A 15,835-nucleotide genomic window follows, 5' to 3' on the forward strand; every position below is an offset into this window, starting at 1 on the left:
TTTGCAGTTTTGTTAATTACCAGAGGAGAACTAAAATTGCTCCATGAGATGCTAGGTATAGACTTACATTTATCCATTTAAAGGATGGTTAGTGAAAAGAGTTTGTCTTTCTTCCTGGGCGGTTATACAGATTTCTTTTTTTTCCTAAATTGGTACCGGGGCAGAAAAGGCAACACAGGAAATGGGGAAGAACTGAAAATGTTTATACAATCAAAACAATGTACAAGTGATGCAGCATGTAAGCTACTAACTTAGTTTTTGTTCTGCCATGTGCTTGCTGAGTAACTCTGTGCAAATTCTCTAAGTTTCGGTTTCCTCTTTTGTAAATAAAGCAGTTTGGATGATATCATCTCCCAATTTTACCAGTACCCGCTCATTCTGAAGCTTATGGTATATACACTTACTGAAAGCCTAGTGCTATGAACTGTATTTCTTCATTCAAATCACACTCGGGAATTTGGGGAATAACATACAAACCAATTACCTGGATTTAGTAACAGGGTTAAAGCAATACTACAACTTTTATTTGTCCTTTTGGAATTTTTTTTTATCTTCACACGCCCCTAGTGGTTAAACAGTTGATTTGGCCTGTTTGGGAAATACCAGTTTCTCAACTTTGTAGGCTGACAATTTGGCTTCTGATGTGAGGCTATTCGGAACTAAATAAAATAAGTATGTGTCGTTCTTAAGCATTAACAATTTTCCGTTCACCCCACCCTCCATCACTCCCAAGATTACCGGGAATGTTTTCCTTTACGTGACAATCATTAGGTAACAAAATCCTATCTAATCATGTATAAATCGGTCTTAAAAACAATGGATTTAAATAGACTCAATACGGAAAACAAATTAATTAATTTATTTATTTTGAGGGAGAGAGAGAGAGCGAGAGCACACGAGATGCGGAGAGGCAGACAGGGGCTCCAGGCTCTGAGCTGTCAGCACAGAGCCAGACGACGCAGGGCTCAAACTCACTAGTTCTGAGATTATGACCTGAGCCAAAGTCGGATGCTTAACCGACTGAGCCACCCAGGTGCCCCTGGAAAACAAAGTTAAATGACAAGTGTCAATGCATCACGAAGAGCTTTGTAAAGCTCACAGAGTGCCTAGGTCAGAGAAATTGGATTATTTTACAAAATCCACGTTGTGAATTTCGCTGGACTAGCGGGAAGCAAGGACGAGAAACATAGAAAGCCTGCCAACCGGAGCACAAAACTGCAGTGGATTATTAATTGCCCCGCCCCTACTCAAACCCAAGATCTGCCTTTGGACCCTGTGTGACACTTCTCAACACCCCTGCAACTTGCCAGTGTAACTCAGACTGTTCTAGACGGAGATTAAATTCGTCTTTGGCCCCTAATGTACTGGAAACAAGTTGGTCAGGCCAGGTGTCAAGTTGAGAAGGGACCCAAGTGGAGTTCCAGGTTTCAGGGCGGGTAAAGGTTTATGAAGCGCCTCAGCAAAGACGCGGGAATACTATGCCGTGTAGCGCTACTTTAGCAAAGATTTCTAAGACTGACTTCTAGTAGGCACACTTTCTTTCATGCCTCCCCAGCTAGGCCGGCCCCAAGAATAAGGATGGTGGAGAAATACTGCAGGTGCCTGCAGCACAAAGGCCCAGAGCTAAAAACGGACAGTACAGGTTCTTAAGCACACTGTTGGGGCCGGCATCAGAACTGAGCCCAAGCCCTACTAACTCCGGTGGCGAAGTAATCATTACACTGTAGGCGATGAAATTATACTTGAGACTGTTTCACATTAGTCGGTAGGGCCTCTGTAGCTCTGAGCGTCTTCTACTCCAGGAAGTCCAGTTTCGAGGAAAGCTCCTCTGAGAAACTGGAAACGCACTGGCAAAAAGGAGAAACGGCACGGGACTGCAATCCCCACAAGTCGTGGCGGGCCGTCAGCATCCGGGACACCGTCTGCAAAGATCCCTGGGTATTGTGGTCCATTCCTTTGGTAGCAACCCTCTGCCGACGGTAAAATTCCTACCGAACCGAGGACCACAACTCCCAGCAACCCTTGCTGCCGTGCGGGGGGTCTTCACGTTCTCGTGGCGCGGCGCAGGCGCACTAGGTCTTCGGCGCGGACCGCGCAGACTGAATAATAAAAGGGGAGCGGCGAAGAGGCAGGAAGACAGGACCATGTCGAAGGGCCCCGGGCCCGGCGGCTCCGCAGCTTCCTCGGCGCCCCCGGCCGCTACCGCTCAGGTGCTGCAGGCACAGCCCGAGAAACCGCAGCACTACACGTACGTAGAGCCCCCCCCGCCGCGCGCGCACGCCTGACGTCAGCGGCCAGCGTGAGTCACGCGCGCAGGGAGAGCGCGAGGCGGCCTCTCCCTCCCCCCCTTCCTCCTCCGGCCCGGCCCAGACCGGTTCCAACCTGCTGGGGCCGGTCCCAACCGCCTCTAACTGCCACCAACCCCTGGTCGGGCCGTGGGGCGGGAAGCTCGGTCCCCGCCGCTGAGTGGGGAAGGCGGGAGCGCGGGGTGCGGAGAGCACACATCTCAGGCCAGGCCTTTGAGGCCTAACTGTTCCTCAGACCGTAAAACCACAGTCTCAGGCACTCGCGGGGGCGATAAGAAGCCCAGGACACGGCCAGGACGAGTGCCCTGGGGGCCAGCCCTAGGGCCGCTGTGAATGACGGTTGGCGCGAGGTCCTGTCAGGCGCCCCGCGCACTCTACCCCGGAGGCCTTTTGTGTCCCCGAAGCCCGTGTGTTGCGTACGGCGGCCCCTCTTGCTGGAACTCGCGGGGACAGCTGACCCGGCCTGAGTCCGGGGCCACGAGGGCGACGGGGTTCGAGCGTGTCCCCAGCCCCACCACTCCCACCGCAGGAGTCCAGCGAGATGGGACTGGTGTCTGAGCGGAGGTCCCCGTCTCCTCTTTATGTCCTTTCAAAGCACGCTCAGCGACCACCTAGCGCTAGGTGCCTCGGAAGAAAGAGCTACAGAGGCGGGCCCTCCTGTTTAGCAAAATGTTGGTTTCCAATTTCCCTGATGCTCTTCGAGTGCCTCCCAGGTGCTGTGTATGTTTAGAAGGATCCCCAGGTGGACCTGAGGCTGGCTGGAGATTTGGAACCTGGGGGTCGAAAAACCCTTAAGAGCCACACAGTAATGCCGCCTGGTGAGCCGAGCGCAGGGAGCCCCTGTTGGAGTAGAAAGAATTAAAACTAGACGGGAGGAGCTCCTGTTTGTCACTCACAGAAGTAAGCCCCATTGGGAGACTGTTCTGGGATTGGGGGACATCGGTTTTAGAAAGTGTATTGGTTTCTTTGTGAGATTCCCTGCTATTGGTTGAAAGGAGTGGAAGCTTTTTCTTGGCTACAGTCCGACTCACGTTAACCATTACTTTTCTATTGAGGCCATTGCTTTGCTGGTCCTTTATTACTGGAGTTCTTTCGGCCATTCTTCCATTGGTTTTGGTGAAATGCTCTTACCTCCGAGCATACGGATCAAGTTGAGTGATGTGGTCAAGCAGCAGTATGGTTTTGATTTGAAAATCTGCAGATTTCACATAAACTGGAGCGTCTTTATATAATCTGTGGTTGCTTGGATCATATTTTTCCGTAAAATACGTATAATATCTTGAGTAATGTTTCGGCAACCTCTGTATGTTGTTACTGAGTATGCTGTGGAATTTATATTGGAAGGGCTTTCTTATAATTTTGAGTTGACAGATGAAACAAGGTAACATCTGTGTAAGTGTTAATATCTGAGTTTTTGTCCTATAGACGCTCATTTGTTTAAAATCTGTCTTTCCATTCCTTGTTGGGTAAGTGCAGAGTAATCATCAGTCTTGGCTGTTGCGGTGGCTTAGTAATCAACAGAAGTAGATGAAACAAACGCCCAAGCCTGATTGGGTGGATTGGAGGTTGTAGGTGTTGCATCTTTTATTTCATGTTAACTGTTCATTTGTGTGTATGTTTGTTTTCATCACCAAAAATCAGAGGTGGACATCTGTTGTCTTCCTTGGTAGATTTATGGGCATTCAGAAGCTGTGATGATTTGGAAAACTTCATTCCCCTGTCATGCCAGGTCTGAGTTGCAGGGAGCTTGAGCACACAGATGATGGCACCTGTACCCTTACTGGCACTGATTTTTTTTTTTTTTTTTTTTTTTTTAAGGTGAACCCATTTGTTATCCCTGGGGGTTAGAATACAGGAATATTTTTATTTTAATATTTGCTTTAAAAATTTGAGCTGGCCAGCATTTTTAAAAATTCTTCCTCATAAGCATGAACTTCCAGAATTTATACCAATCTGAATATGGCCTTAATGTTGCATCGATCCCATTGTGGAATACAGATACAGACCCTTTGTTTTTTTAAATGTCTGTATTTAACTTTTTTTTACTTTTTCAAACTTGGACATAAAGTACACTAACTTTGTGTATTTTTTGTGCCTGATATTATTTGAGATTATGTGATATGCAATAATCTGGAAGAAATATGTGTTAAAATTGACTGCCACTCAGAACACCTGGCTGGCTCAGTTGGAAGAGCACGTGACTCTTGATCTCGAGGTCGAGAGTTCGAGCCCCATAATGGGTGTAGAGATTGCTTAAACATGAACAAACTTTAAAAATTTTTAAAAATTGAGTGCCATTCATCATAATGGCAGACAGTCTTGGCAAACACAGTTGAATCCACCAAAAACAAATATTGCCTTTCCGTAGGCTTGTCTTCTTGCCCCCACAAAGTCCTGGAGTTTAAACTATCTTTTTCCTAAACCAAGAAGATTATTCGTGACATAGTTTGAAGAATAATTATTTTTTTGGTCTTTTTTTTTTCTCTAAATTTGTGAATAATCTTGCTTTAAGAAAAACTTTGAAATAATTCTTTTAGCAAATTGGTGTGGTAGGCACTTGTGCTAGACTTGAGGAATCCTGCCCTTTAGAAAATGCCTATATTAGTTAACTCTTTTGTACAGCTTCAAGCATTTGATTAGCATGCAGTAAAAGGATGTGCACGTAGTAGTCCTCTTCTACTTGACATCTTGCTAGGTAATTTGTTTTATTTTCAGAACAAGTCCATCTTGTATATTGTAGTAGAATTTTATAAAGGCAGATTTAAGAATGGGAAATTTCAGAGCAATTAGGTTCCAAAATGTATCTACTATTTACCTAACTTTGGACTTTTTGCTGTATAACAGTTACATTATTAAAAGTATATAGTTGAATAAAAAGGAAAAGTATACAGTTGAAAGATCACCAAAAAACCTGCCTTCCAAAATAACCGGGTTTCTGACTCATTATTCTGTCCCTGTAAGAGGTTGTAAGCCTTAAAGACACTAGATTGTTTTTGGATTCCTTCACCTGCAGTTGATTCTCAGACTTCTTAATACCTTTGGGGTAAAGGAAAATGAAATTCTAGTTCAGTGACGGTTTCTTGGAGTTTCTGGCCACTGGGTGATTTCTTATAGGTAGACAGAGGATAAGTGCTTTATGACCTCATCTAGCCACGTGTCATTTTAACTTAGGACTGTTCCCTGGGCATCTTTAAACAAGGATAACGTAGCAGTATTTCCATACATAACTATTTTGAGGCAAATTTGTTAATTTATACATTGTATAAATGTCATGACTTCACTTGATTGCATCTGACTGTGTTTTGGAAAATCCAGGAAATGAAATTGTATTTAAATCATTATTGCAAATTGCAATAAAATTGTAAATACATTAGGAGAGTACGACTTGTCGTGCAACAGAAGTCACTGGAAGTGTTGCTAAGCAATCTCAGCAAGCATGAGTTAAATTACCAATAAATATTTCTGTATCTTGTTTACTTGTTTATCAAGTAGAACTAATTTCTTACAGGACAAAAATTAAGAGCTCGTTGTGGCCATCAGTCAAGCCCACAATATCCCCATTAAGAATTAAGTGCCCATGCTAAGGGTAGAGTCAAGCATAGCACTTAGTTGATATTTGCTATGATCTAAAGTAATGATTAAAGTGAAGATTTGCTTAATGGTTAAGTTTTTTTGTTTTAATCCAGCTATGTTAGATACTAAAGAAGGCTTCCCCACAATCCATTTGCATCTGCTTTGACTGGTGGTTTCTATCAACCTACAAAGACTGACTTATTGGTGAGGGCAGCTGGACAACTCTGAGAGCAACTTAGAGAAATCCATCTTGGGCACACTCTATAAAGGAGCTCCTTCTCTGGAAATAGCACCCCAGATAAGTGCACAAAAGCAAGACACCCTCGTGGACCTACTTCCTCCCGCTTTCAACACCCTGATGCCTGAAGGTGAGGTCTCCTTCCTGTGTGTCTTAGAAGCCATGAGCTCACTTAGGTAATAAGAGCCCTGCAGCAGCCTGAGCACCACACATCTGCAGGCTTTCCTGCCAGACCTTTGCCTAAAGGTTATTTTTCTCATTAGGAGAGGCTCTAGGTCACAAGAATGATAAAAGTAAGGTTGCATTTAAAGCTACATTACTTTAAATACTGGACTGGTGTAGGGATTATTTTCCCAAACGGGGCAGTATTTGCTTAATGATTAAGTTTTTCGTTTTGTTGTTGTTGTTTTGTTTTGTTTTGTTTTAATCCAGCTATGCTTGATACTAAAGGAGGTTTTCCCACATTTGCATCTTCTGTATTTTGAAATTGCAACTATGGACAGTTGTGGCTAATCCTAGTAGATTGTCTTCCCTTCTTTTAACATCTTGGATGAATTTGGGGCACACTAATGTGTTATGTGAAGATGGATGTTGAATGTAAGTTTCTCTGCCATTCTTAGACAATATATAAAAATTACATTAGTCTGATTGCTAAAAATGCCAAGAATTTGGGTTCAGTAGCCTTTTTGTTTTCTTATCGTATAGATACTGTGTAGATTCACCCCAGCCTGCCATCTTAAAATACCTGCATGGGCCACAGAATATCTGCGGAGAAAGTTTGGGTAAAATCAGTGCATATGATGATAGGTATGGGGTTTATTTTGGGGGTGATGGAAATGTTCTAAAATTAGGTAGTGGTGGTAGTTCTACATTATGTTGAATATACTAAAATCCACTGAGACATACACTTTAAAATGGTGAATTTTTAATGTTATGTAAATTATATCTCGATTATTTTTTAAAAAGGGTTAAAAACCAGCATATAAGAATCTATCAGGCTCATATGGCCTATCAGGGCTTGGCAGCATCGTTTGGTATGGGAAAGCCTGCAGTTTGTGAAAAGCTCCTTGGTGCCCTTTTTCCAGCCTTCTCAATGGCTTAGTCCCTGTGTATCCATTCTAGGTGAATGCCCCCCTGTTCTGAGTCTGTGGAGAACTGAATACTCAGCAAGTTTGAGACTCCTAGTTGTTGGTAGTTGTACTTCAAATTGACTCTGAATTGACAGCCATTATAAGGAGCAAGCACGTTTTTCCCAGTGCCTTTGTAAAAATGAACAAAGTGGGTGGGAGGTAGAAGAGAAAGTTGCTCTTCTGCTGAAAAGTAATGAATAACGTTCTCAGGTACTTTATGGTTGTTTTAATGTTCACATAGACATTTCTTTAAGGACAGGCCATGTGTTTTAGGCATTTTAAATTGTATTAATAGCTATAATATTTTAGTTCAAATAATCACAAATTTTTTATTATTTCTCTATACAATCCCTCAACTTTCACCCCTTTTTTCTTTGCCAGTGTGTAGAATTTGACAGCAGTATCAAGAGCTGATGAGGAGGAGAAGATGGAAAGGAGTCTAGCGACTTAAAAATCTCATAGCATTCTCTGTGAGGTGATCTTTTTCCTGTCGGGGGCTCAATTTATTTAGGAGATAAAGAAGATACTCAGACCTGTGACAGTATCATCATGTCATATCTGAGCTTATTGAAATGTTTCTTCCCTTTCCTTAATCTTTATATCACCGTTTGCTTTTTGTGTTCTTAAGTGAACTCATTTGTTTCTCCTAGTATTTGAAACATTGTACGGCCACTGTAAGTTTTAACAAAATGACTTCTGACGAGGAGGGGAAAGGCCCACGTTCCCATCTTCCTCAGAAATTTTGGCCTACTCACAAAACTACCCCCATTGAGGAGAGGTAGTTACACTTAGGAAAGAAGTGATGAAAACTTTTGGCTTTGTGTTTTGTGACTTAAAAGTTTTAAATACTAGTTTTTATACCTAAGTTTTTTGTTTTGTTTTGTTTTGTTTTCATTTTGGTAAGAACATTACTATCTCTTTTTGATGTAACTTTCACCGCTTAGAAGTGCCAGGTATTTGGTAGCCTGCCATATTAGGATTTGTGTAAATTAGTCTGTCAAAACATGACAAATTAGAAAACTGTACCTGTATTTTCTTATCTAAAAAAAATCTAAAGCTTAAATTTTATTATTGAACTAAGAGTACTTTATAATGGGGCACCTGGGTGGCTCAGTCAGTTAGGCATCAGACTTTAGCTCAAGTCATGATCTCACATTTCATGGGTTTGAGCCCCACATCAGGCTCCGTGCTGTTAGTGTGGGATCCCATTTGGGATTCTTTCTATGTCTTTCTCTCTCTGCCTTTCCTCCACTTGTGCACGCGTGCTCTCTCTCCCAATAAATAAACTTTAAAAAAAATTAAAAAGGTATTTTATAATGAATACATAAGGTAATTACTAAATATTTAGTAGAGCATGTTAAAGTTAACATTTTTGGGTTTTTTTTTTTTTATAATGTTTATTTCTTTTTGACAGAGACAGAGTACGAGCAGGGGAGGGTCAGAGTGGGAGACCTAGAACACAAAGCAGGCTCTAGGCTCTGAGCTTCAGCACAGAGCCTGACGCGGGGCTCGAACCCACAGACTGCGAGATCATGACCTGAGCTGAAGTCTGATGCTTAACTGAGCCACCCAGGCACCCTGATTTTTATTTTTAGTAACTTATTTTTTGGTTATTATAATTATGGCCTGTCAAAATCTTCCTGACATATTTTGAACAGATTCTGGAGAGTCCACTTATGCATATTTGCTGTTACTCTTGTTTTTCTTTCTAGCTCATTAAGGGAAGCAGAGTTAACAGCATGGTGTTTAAGAGTACTGACTCCAGGGCAAGACTGATTGGGTTTGAAGGCCAGCTCTGCCACTTACTAGCTGTGTCTTAGGCAAGTGAGTTCCCCTTTGTATGTCAGTTTCCTGAGGATACCAGTACCTGCCCTGTGGAGTTAACGAGGTCTAAGTTAATATATGTAAAGTGCTTAAAATAGCGCATGGCATTTAGCACAGCATATGTACCATTCTTATCAATATTTGACAAGCCCAAGTTACTGCTTTCAGTTTCATTGCCACCTCCTTCAATAGCCTTAACCAAGTGCCATCTTTAGCTACATCTACACTAAAGTAGATTCTTCAGAGGGCCCCTAGGTGGCTCAGTAGGTTAAGTGTCCAACTTTGGCTCGGATCATGATCTCACAGTTCGTGAGTTCAAGCCCTGCATTAGGCTCTCTGCTAACAGCTCAGAGCCTGGAGCCTGCTTCGGATTCTGTGTCTCCCTCTCTCTGCTTCTCCCTCGCTCATGCCCTGTCTCTCTCTTAAATAAATATACGTTAAAAAAAATTTTTTTTAAATAGGTTTTTCAGTTCTTAGGGCACATGTGGGTCATTGTTGTCTTCAGTATACTCCTGTTCTCCATATCCATTCAAATTTTACTTCAGTTGCTATTCTTCGTGTAGCCTTCATCAGGCTACCTGTATCTTACACAACGGATTTGTATTTAAAACTAAACAGATGTGCTGTTACAGGCCAAAGCATTTGTTCCGCGGAAGTTTACAAAATAACACATCAATTCAAACGTTTATGCTAGAACATTCATCAAATTGGAGGGTTTTTTAGGCCAGCTGTGTACAGAAAAACTTTGAATCAAGTCACAGTGTTCTCTTACTTAGGGAAGAATGATCCAGGGTTTCCAGTACTCCTCACATATATTCTACAAAATCAGTGATGTGAGTGAACCTTCCATGAACTTTCTCTCCTCAGTTTTTTTTACCAGTTCCAAAATCTTTAAGCCAAGGAGACAATCATAGGAAGCAGGGACATGTAAGACTAGTTGCACACCAACGTTGTATCATTCATGTTAGTTCTTGGGGCCAGGATGGCTCACTGGTGTCAGACCTTTCCCAATGAAGAATGCGCTGCAACTGTTTACCTGTGAATGGTTCCCCCACCTGGGAACCAAAGCGTTTGCTTGCTTAAGTGCCTGTAGCACTTGTATTGTAGGCTCCTGTGTATGTTTCTGTATGTTAGGACAGTTCTGTTGTATCTAGGAGGGGTCATACTGGCTCTGAGGTCCTACGATATCTGCTCTGGCTAAAAAGCCAGGTATAGAATCAAAAGCCTACATTGAATGTTCAGACACACTCAGAAATTCATCAGACACTATTTGCCTGAATAATGTTTTAAACCAGGATCATTTCAGATTTGGAAACCAAATGTCTGTAGCCGTATAGTGCTTTTTCAGAATTGTCCAAATATTTGCCAACCAAGTTTTAGCTTTATTTGGTCTTGTTTTTTAAAAGCCATTTTCTGGCAGCTCCTACTGGTAAGGTTATTGTTACACGGTTGTATGGTTTCTGGGTTATGTTTGGTGTCAGAACAGAATGTATATATATATATCCTTATAAACACTTAATCTAGAACTGTTAGTACTTTATCTTAAGCTCTTCAAAAATTAACAAAGATTTGCAGCAAATTGTAAAATATGTGTGTGTGTGTATGATCGTATGCATATTTGGATAGTAATTTAGGATTCTTAATCTGCGTAACAACTCTTAAGGTATTCACCTTGGAATTAAATGTTTTATTCTCAAACTTAAAAATGAAGAATTCTGATAAGCCGTGGTCTATGACCTCTATGACTAAAATTTTTTAGGAATTCTGTATGGGTAGGGGTAATATTAATATGGAAACTAGATTACAGATGAGTATCATTTGAGGCTTTGCATACTACACTGTACTATTTGACAATGACTGGTGATTTTTTTGTTTTTTCTTTCCTTTGTTAGTTGCAGAATCCTATCACTTTGTGGTTAGATTTCAGTAAAGAATGTTAAAGAACAAGGTGCCTGGCTGGCTTAGTCAGTAGAGCATGTGACTCTTGATCTCAGAGTCCTGAGTTCAAGCCCCACGTTGGGCATAGAGCTTACTTGCAAACAATGGTCCTCTTCTTCAATATATATATATATATTTTTTTCAGATTCTGTTTCTATGGTAAAGCTTGTATGTTGCTTGAAAAAGATGCAATTCGGGGCGCCTGGGTGTCTCAGTCGGTTAAGCGTCCGACTTCGGCTCAGGTCACGATCTCACTGTCCGTGGGTTCAAGCCCCGCGTCAGGCTCTGTGCTGACTGCTCAGAGCCTGGAGCCTGTTTCAGATTCTGTGTCTCCCTCTCTCTCTGACCCTCCCCCGTTCATGCTCTGTCTCTTTCTGTCTCAAAAATAAATAAATGTTAAAAAAAAAAATTAAAAAAAAAGATGCAATTCAGTGTTTAGGAGACTAGCTGTAATAAAGATGAATATTTGTGGCTCATTAGAAATGTGTGCATATCACATTCCCCATGTGAGGCTTATGAACAGTCATCTGACTGGCCAGGAGAGCAGTGGGCTCTCCAGGACCAAGTGCTTCCTCATGGCCCTCCAGGGTCATGACCTCCAGGTTGGGGGTGTGAGTGGCAGTGTCTGGCATTTCTTCTGTTGGCTCAGTCTTTGGCTTGTTGCCCCCTTTTTGTTTGGCTCACATATTGTTGTTCACTATGGATATTGAGCTTTATCAAGTCTTTAGCAAATCTGGTCTCCCTGCACCATCTCCTCTATTGCTTCTCCAGAGGCCGTCACTATTTTATTTGCAGTTTTACTCCAATCTAACCACTTTGCATATGTGTCCAAATCAGGTTCTGCACATCATGAACTGGATGACATTCAAATAGTGATTTACTTTGCAAAAATATTTACCACAGTTCACTTTTAACTTAAAGGAACTCTTCTGGCTTATTAGCAACATCTTTCATCTAATTTGGGGTCAGGATAGATTCTCTGTCAAGTTGTCATTAATATGATGGGTTACGTTTCCAAAAGCTTTTTTTAAATTTTTTATTCTAAAAGCAATCCCAATTCAATAAAGAGTCCAGGTAACCCTTAAAATCAATAATACTGGATGTATTTTTCCTTCTAGTTTTTTTCCCCCTGTTATAGTCTGGTGATCTACTTCTATTATTTTTCTGAATAAATCTTTAGTTAAGTACCCAGTTTTTGCCAAATAGTCATCATAATACCCCTTAGTTTTTGGAGGAAACAAAAAAAGGATTTAATGCATCTCTAGCGAGCTCCACACATTCCTAGGAATTACAGGGCAAGCCATCCCACTGGTTTCTTTTCTAGTCTGCATGTGAGGCTGATCTCAAAATTAGTGTTCAGGGTGAAGAACAAGGCTGTACAGACATTGTGGGGAAGGTAGCTAGAGAAGTTACTGGTTCCTTAACTGCCAGGAGAAGCATGTAAATCAGAGATTGGAATTGCTTCTCTTGGTTTTGTTGGGTTTAGAATATAGCTGCTATGGACCAAGCTTGTACCATTTGTGATGCTTTACAGCTTGGCTGTTTCTTGGATAGACAGACATATCTGGAACGCTTGCTGTGAGCCAGCTTGCAGAGGTGCAGAGATGAGTAGACATGGCTACAAACAACTATGGTGGGGGCTATATGGGCTGTATTCATACATTGCAGTGGAAACATGGAAGGAAGGTGATTAACACCTGTGGGCAGGGGCAGGGAACCCTCCTCACGTAGAGAAGAAGCCAAAAAGGTGATCCAGACACCGGGAGTAATACGCTCAAAAGTATCGAGATGTGAGGGGAGGGTTATGGTGTGTTGGGGAATTCCAACTCTTCAGAGCAGAGGTTGGCAAACTACGACTCGTTTGCCACATTCAGCCTGCCACCTGCCTTTGTATGGCCTGTGAGCTAAGAATGTGTTTTACATTTTTAATTGTTGAAAAAGAATATTTCATGACACATGAAAATTATATGAAATTCAAATTTCAGTGTCCATAAAGCTTTAATGGAACCCTCTCCTTATTGGTTTATGTATTGTTTATGGCTGCTTTTACGCTGCAAGATGCAGCAGTGTGACAGAGACCATATGTGGCACTCTCCTTGCTTGGCATTTCTGTTCCGTGTACTATAGGTTGCAGTGACAACAGTTATAACTTGACAGCGTTTCCAGTACTGGGTGTATCAGCATATCAAAATGTTTTATTTATTCTTTATTACCAGTGCCTACCAATTATGTCAGAACAAGAGAGGAAGAGAAAAATGGACTTTGAATGTCATGTCTTTAGGGCACAGTAGAGTGTGAATTATTTTGTTATCAAACTAGGTGGCAAAGCTGTCTTTAATAAAAGCTGTGCTGGGGTGCCTGGCTGGCTCAGTCAGTGGAGCATGCAACTCTTGATCTCCGGGTTGTGAGTTCGAGCCTCATGTTGGGTGTAGAAATTACTTTAAAAAAAAAAAAAAAAAAAAACTGTGCTGAAAGGACCCATCCATTAACATTACCAGACTAAATAGTTGTCAAAATAATCCCAACTCATAGAAAGGCAATGGTCAGAAAAATTAGAAATTTTACACTTGATCTTAGCCAAAAGGCCGAGAAGCAATAGAAAAATTAGAAATTTTAAAGGGACTGAGTCACCTGGGTGGCTTAGTCAGCTAAGCATCTGGCTTCGGCTCAAGTCATGATCTCACAGTTCGTGAGTTTGAGCCCCACGTCAGGCTCTGTGCTGACAGCTTGGAGCCTGGAGCCTGCTTCAGATTCTGTGTCTTCCTCTATCTCTCCCTGCCCCTCCCCTGCTCACTCTGTCTCTCTCTCTCTCTGTCTCTCTCTCTCTCTCTCAAAAATAAATAAACATTAAAAAAAAGAAATTTTAAAGGGACTGTTTCATCACAGCAGCATTTCTTCACAAAAATGAAAATGAGGCTACAACTGAAGTAAGTTTCCCGAGTGGCTCATTTATTAGCTAAGCAAGGGAAGTCATTTACCAATATTGAATTAATTAAATTGTGTTTGATTGCAGCAGCTGAAGAAATATGTCTAGAGAAAACAAACTTGTTTAAAAGTGTTAGCCTTTCGACAAGAACAATTTCTCAAAATGTTGAAGTCCTTGGGAGCAGTATCAGTAGTCAAAAAACAAGGCAAATGATTTCACGTGGTTTTCCTTGGCTCTAGATGAGTCAACAGATCCTACCGCTACTCTTGGTTTCTTCATGGAGTCAATGTCTCGTTTGAAGTGACTGAAGAATTAGCATCAATGAATAGTCTATTTAAAACAACGACAGCTGAGAATATTTTCAAAAAACTGAGGACAACCTGAAGTATGATCTGATGATATCTGTTACAACTGATGGTGGTAAGAATATTGTGGAGCAGAAAAAAACCTCACTGGACAAATTTGCAAAGCTTATGAAATTGTAAGGTGTTTAAAGCCTGTGGTTGGTTATTCATTATATTATTCATCAGGTTCTTTGGGGAAAAATACTTGAATCTATCATGTGTTACTGAACCATTAGAATCAGCAGTGAACTTCACTCCCTCTTGTGGACTTCACCATGATCAATTCCATGAATTTCTGTCAGAAAAAGAAACTGAATATTCTGATGCCCTACCACACAATAGTTTGATGGCTCAGCAGTGGTGAAGTTTTCTTGTAATTTTCTGAGTTCAGGGCTGACATCGAAACTTTCCTGAATGAGAAGAATCATTCTCAACTACTACTGAACACTGAATAGCTTTGGAAATTGGCTTTTGCTGCAGACTTGATAAGGTTTTTTAATGAATTCAACCTAAAATTACAGGGCAAACAGCTTGTTTGCAAACCTTAAATTGTAGTTCAGTCATTTCGACTACTAACGTTTGAGTCACGTCCAGTTACTTTATATACTTCCTGTGTACTGTCAGAAGTTGAAACAAAGGCAAGATCTACATTCCTACACAAAGGTCCTGTGGATATGATTTCTAAAGAAAAACTACAGTTCTAACTGATTTTGCAGCTCGGTGTGAATGCAAAAGAAATTTCGTATTTCAAAATCCATTTACCTGTGCAACTAAGGAGTTTACACCAAACCTTCAAGTGGAAGTGATTAAAAGGCAAATATCAAGACTCCAATATAATCCTACAAGTGTCTTCTAAGAGAAGGATATGCTCAATTAAAATCATGCTTGTGGAATGATAACGGCATTTGGCCATAACTATCTATGTGAAAAGACGTTTTCAAAGGTGAAATATGTAAAATCTTGTTACAGAATCTGCATTAGCAGAGGAACATTTATAACCAATTTGATGCGAGGGACCCTTAACTTTACAAATATTATTCCACCCACCCCCCAAAATCTGGTCTCATTAGACCTTTATTGTAGCCAACTATTATATTTTGAATTTCATCAATAAAAATGGAAGTTTTGTTTTTTTCTCTTGTTGCATTAGTTCATAATATCCTCGATTTGGCCTCTTGGCCTTCAGAGTCTAAAATACTTGCTATCTAGTCCTTTACAGAAAAAGTTCATTGATCCTGCTCTAGAGTCTGGTTTGTTGTTGGAGAAGGGAGCAGGTCAGTGGCAGTAGGCAGGTAGAGTCAGTGAGACCACAAACACACTGTTCTACAAGCAGTGAGGGACTAGATTTGGATTAGAACAGCAGCTCGTTTCTCCCCATTGCCTCTAAACTTATATTCTTTCTGTCACCTCTGATAGTTTTCGGTGTATTCAGATTAATTCTTCCTCACACTTCTCCCCAGAAGAGAGTAAAACACCCAAATTGATAAATCTATTAAATGAGAAAACTTGGAATAGGATTTAAAGTTTAGTTAGAAATTGAACTGGTAGCAGTTTAG

General features: G+C 41.1%; 1 protein-coding gene and 1 long non-coding RNA gene across 6 annotated transcripts in view; both read left to right on the forward strand.

Annotated features, from left to right (window-relative positions):
• Nucleotides 1-2,095: 2,095 nt before the first annotated feature.
• UNK (unk zinc finger) overlaps nt 2,096-15,835 on the forward strand; it is a 32,827-nt gene continuing 19,087 nt past the window's right edge. The window contains exons 1-4 of one of the 5 annotated variants that reach the window (XM_030295053.1): nt 2,166-2,248; nt 5,993-6,247; nt 6,550-6,714; nt 6,823-6,899. In XM_030295053.1, the coding sequence (XP_030150913.1) occupies nt 6,706-6,714; nt 6,823-6,899 (86 nt within the window). In that variant the 5' untranslated portion in view covers nt 2,166-2,248; nt 5,993-6,247; nt 6,550-6,705. Of the gene's footprint in view, nt 2,249-2,626; nt 3,207-5,992; nt 6,248-6,549; nt 6,715-6,822; nt 6,900-15,835 lie in introns of those variants that run through there. The other 4 variants (XM_030295054.1, XM_030295055.1, XM_030295057.1 and 1 more) reach the window with 4 other exon arrangements.
• On the forward strand, nt 6,931-15,413 carry LOC115500558. The gene is made up of 2 exons (XR_003964559.1): nt 6,931-7,722; nt 14,023-15,413. It is a non-coding gene; the product is annotated as an uncharacterized LOC115500558 (long non-coding RNA).

Source organism: Lynx canadensis, chromosome E1, assembly GCF_007474595.2.
Source record: "Lynx canadensis isolate LIC74 chromosome E1, mLynCan4.pri.v2, whole genome shotgun sequence".
NCBI classification, from domain to species: Eukaryota; Metazoa; Chordata; class Mammalia; order Carnivora; family Felidae; genus Lynx; species Lynx canadensis.